At 50.5% G+C, this 3,990-nt stretch overlaps 1 protein-coding gene across 1 annotated transcript; it reads right to left on the bottom strand.

Annotated features, from left to right (window-relative positions):
• Window positions 1–331: 331 nt before the first annotated feature.
• Window positions 332–3,781, bottom strand: LOC133891565 (pentatricopeptide repeat-containing protein At1g25360-like). Its single transcript, XM_062332290.1, has one exon. The coding sequence runs from the start codon at window positions 3,455–3,457 to the stop codon at window positions 1,067–1,069; it is 2,391 nt and encodes a 796-aa protein (XP_062188274.1). The 5' UTR covers window positions 3,458–3,781; the 3' UTR covers window positions 332–1,066.
• Window positions 3,782–3,990: the final 209 nt, after the last annotated feature.

A 3,990-nucleotide genomic window follows, 5' to 3' on the forward strand; every position in this document is an offset into this window, starting at 1 on the left:
CCCTAATCATCCTTGCAAGCTTAAGAAAGCTCTCTATCGATTGAAATATGCGTGGTTTTCTAGACTTAGCTCTAAACTGCAAGAGTTAGGGCTCATACCTTCCATACCTGATCATTCACTGTTTATATATGACATTGTTAACTATTATGCGAGCATTATTTCCTCGGCATTGAAATTCAGAAGAAATCCACAGGATCGATTCTTACTCACAGGAAGTATATCATGCCTTGTTAGTGCGAGCAAACATGAAGGATTGCAAGCCGGTTACAACTCCAATGAGTACAACTGAAAAGTTATCCAGATTTGAAGGAAATGCATTGACATCAGTTGATACTACAAAATATTGCAGAATAGTAGGTACACTGCAATATCTCAGCTTGACACGACCTGATATTTTGTATTCAGTCAATAAGGTTTGTCAAAAAAATTTGTGCACCCACTAGACATTGGACAGCAGTAAAACATATTATGAGATATCTCAAGCATACCTCATCTGTTGGTTTGTCAATCAACAAATCACCATCTGAGTTTAGTGAGTGCTTTCTCAAATGCGGACTGGGAAGGTTGCCCGCTCCCTTACGATCGCCAGGACCTGAGGTTTGGAGCTTGAATTTGATTTCCTAAACAAGCTACAGTATCTAACTCGTGTACAGAGTCTGAATTCAAGGCATTGGCAAACTCTCCGCCACCATCTCTGAAGAGCTGCAAGACGCCACCATGTACAGCATCTGGAACAGGATATTCATGAATCACATGTTGATGCTTACCGAGAAGGATTTGTAGCAGACAAACATTGGCATTTGCCAGCACATTGGCCCCAGCATCCAGGGTAGCATGTATCACACCAATCTGACGCCATTAACGAAACAGACTAATGGATTAACAGCAGACCTCAGTTGACAGAGCCAGCATGAGAATCCAAGTCTCTTTGATCTGAGTTGGCCCAGTCTATTCCTATTCAAGGCTCTTTGTTTGATTACAACCAAGATGGCTGATAAATAACGTTGAGACAGGGACCTAGAGGACATATGTTAGCAGGTGCGCTGCTATAACGGCAAAATTATATTCACCAATAGTTACCACATGAACATTCTCCATTATTAAAATGGTGAAACCGCCTAACATCCCTAACAACAAGCTCCCTTCCGACTGCCTTTGACATGAACATCATTGCAGTATGACAATCACCACATATTCTCAAGTTCTTAAGAACTGTAACCGTAGCTCCAGGTGGCAACTTTAGAAGTCCAAAACCAACTGCCAACCTCTCGCTATGTGCAAATAATATGTGCTCCTTCTGATGAGGCTCCATATCATGCAACACAACCTTCGTATCAGGAACATATCCAAGCTTTCTCATTTTAGCGCCAACCATTTCAAGGAAATGGTAAACTTCATGTGCTTCTGGATGTTTTGTATCGCCAACAAGAAACACGTGGACTTTGTTTCCAACTTCTATCCAGCTGCATCCAGGTTCTTTCTTGACCCCTTTATCACGCATTAGCTTCCTTACTCTTGCAGCATCTACCCAACGTCCTGCAGCTGAGTAAGTGTTGGACAGTAGGATGTACGTGCCATCATGCTGTGGTGTCATCTTAAAAAGCTGATCTGCTGCATAAGCACCAAGCTCCATATCTCCATTAGTCCGGCAACCAGAGAGAATTGCCTCCCAGATGGATGGGGTAGGCTCAAAAGGCATTGTCTTGATCAAATCTCTAGCTTCTCCAATTCGTCCAGCCCGACCAAGCAAATCAATCAGCCGTGCATAGTGATCTTCTCCAGGGATAATGCCAAAGTCTCTCTTCATGGACTCAAAATATTGAAAGCCTTCATCCACCAAACCAGCATGATTGCAAGCTGTCAATACTGTGAGAAAGGAAATTCGATCAGGATATATACCTTCAGCAACCATCTGATCAAAGAGCTCAAGTGCCTCTCTTCCATGTCCATGCTGCCCAAGGGCTGAAATCATGGCATTCCACGAGACAGAGTCAACATTGGGCATCACAAGGAACATAAGATGAGCATCTTTCACAGCACCACATCTAGCATACATGGTTATGATCGCATTTCCTGCAGAATTGCTCGCCTCGAAACCAAGCTGCACAAGATGCCCGTGGAGCTGCTTTCCATGCTTGAGTGCCCCAAGTTCACCACATGCAGCTATAGCACCAGCATAGGTGTAATCACACGGCTTAACATCCTCAGCCCTCATCCAGTTAAACAGCTTAAGTGCATCTTCCGCACGCCCCCCATGGACATACCCTGAGACCATCACCATCCATGACAACTCATTTTTATATGGCATCTCCTTAAATACCTCAACTGCCCTGTCCAAACAGCTGCTCTCGACACACCCTGACAAGATGGTGTTCCAAGAAACGACATCCCTCAATTTCATACTGTTAAATATCATTTTCGCAATAGCAATCTTCCCACCCTTTGTGTACAAGGTCATTAGTGCGTTGTTAACAGGCAAACCTGCCTCAGGTACAAAATCTGGCTGCAACCGAATGACCTGACCGTGGACAGACTTCCCATGCACAAAGAACCCAGCATTTGCACAAGCACTCAGGACACTAGTAAATGTGAACTCGTCAAGAGGCACCCTTTCTTGCACCATCCTCCTGAACAGGTCAAACGCATCCGCAACCATTCCAGATTGCACATAACCTGAGATCATCGCGTTCCACACAACATCGAACTTTCCATCAACCTCCTCAAAAATTGATCTAGCAGAACTGACATCGCCTCTCCTAACATACCCGACGACCATAGTAGTCCACGTGAGCTCGTCCTTAGTCGGCATTTCGTCGAGCACTTTCCGTGCGCCCCATGTCGCCTCGGGCGCATCGCATTTCATGTACAGCGCAATGAGAGCGTTTAACACCGATAAGGCAGCCCCGGCGCCGGACTTGAGCACCGCGCAATGTAGCTGCGCGCAGTGCGGGGCAGAGAGGTTGTGCAGGTGGCCCACGGCGCTGAGGACCGCGGTGAATGAGTAGTCGTCGGGGCGAAGGGAGCCGAGCAGAGAGCGGAACACGGCGACCGCGGGCGCGGCGTGGGACGCGCGTGCGTACGCGGAGATCATGGCGTTGTGGAGGACGGTGTCGCGGCGCGCGGGCGGGACGGCGTCGAAGAAGGATACGGCGGCGGGGAGGCGGCCGACGGCGGCGTGCGCGGTGACGAGGGAGGTGGCGGCGACGGGGCACGGGTCGGAGCGGAAGAGGACGGCGGCGGCAGGTAGGTCGGGGGAGAGGGTGTAGAGGTGGAGGAGGCGGAGGGTGAGGTGGGGGTGGGACGGCGCGTGGAGCAGAGTGGAGGTGAGGAGGCGCGCGTGGAGGCAGCGGAGCGCGCGGAGGAAGGAAGAGGAGGCCAGGGAGCGGTGCGCGGCGAGGCGCCGCAGGAGGACGGAGCATTGGTGGGGCAGGGAGGTGGCGGCGGGCGGCGGCGGCATAGCGTCTTGGCGTGGTTGGGGGAGCTGGGCGCGCGCCGCGCCGCGCCGCCCAGAGTTCAATTGGGCACACGGGCCCGCGGGGTTTTGTTGGGGTTCAGCTGTTACTGGTTTTCTGAACTTCCACGGCTGACCTCTCGGTGAATGTTATCAAGCCGCCGCACACCCCTTACCTCACTCTCACGGCGACGGCAAAGGCGACCGGTGGCGGCAGCAGCGGTACAAGGTACATCCTGTCGCCGGTGGCGATCCTTCTGACGTGATCGGTGCATCTAGATGTGTAACTCAAATGTTATTAGCCTCGTATGTCCTTGTACCTGTTTGCCTTTGCAAATTGAATATCGCGCAAATTAATTTCAGCCTCTACAAATTGTACCTGTCTGCCTGCGGCCACGAGCCCACGAGTAGGTTCTCGTACATGGCATCTTCCTCTTCTTTGGTAATCTCCGGCAACGCGTCCATGTACACGAAGCGCGGCAAGGCCCTGAACACCGGCGCCTCCACGCCGACGTGGAAAGAACCTTCTTCTTCCTCTT

Source organism: Phragmites australis, chromosome 14 (assembly GCF_958298935.1).
Source record: "Phragmites australis chromosome 14, lpPhrAust1.1, whole genome shotgun sequence".
NCBI classification, from domain to species: Eukaryota; Viridiplantae; Streptophyta; class Magnoliopsida; order Poales; family Poaceae; genus Phragmites; species Phragmites australis.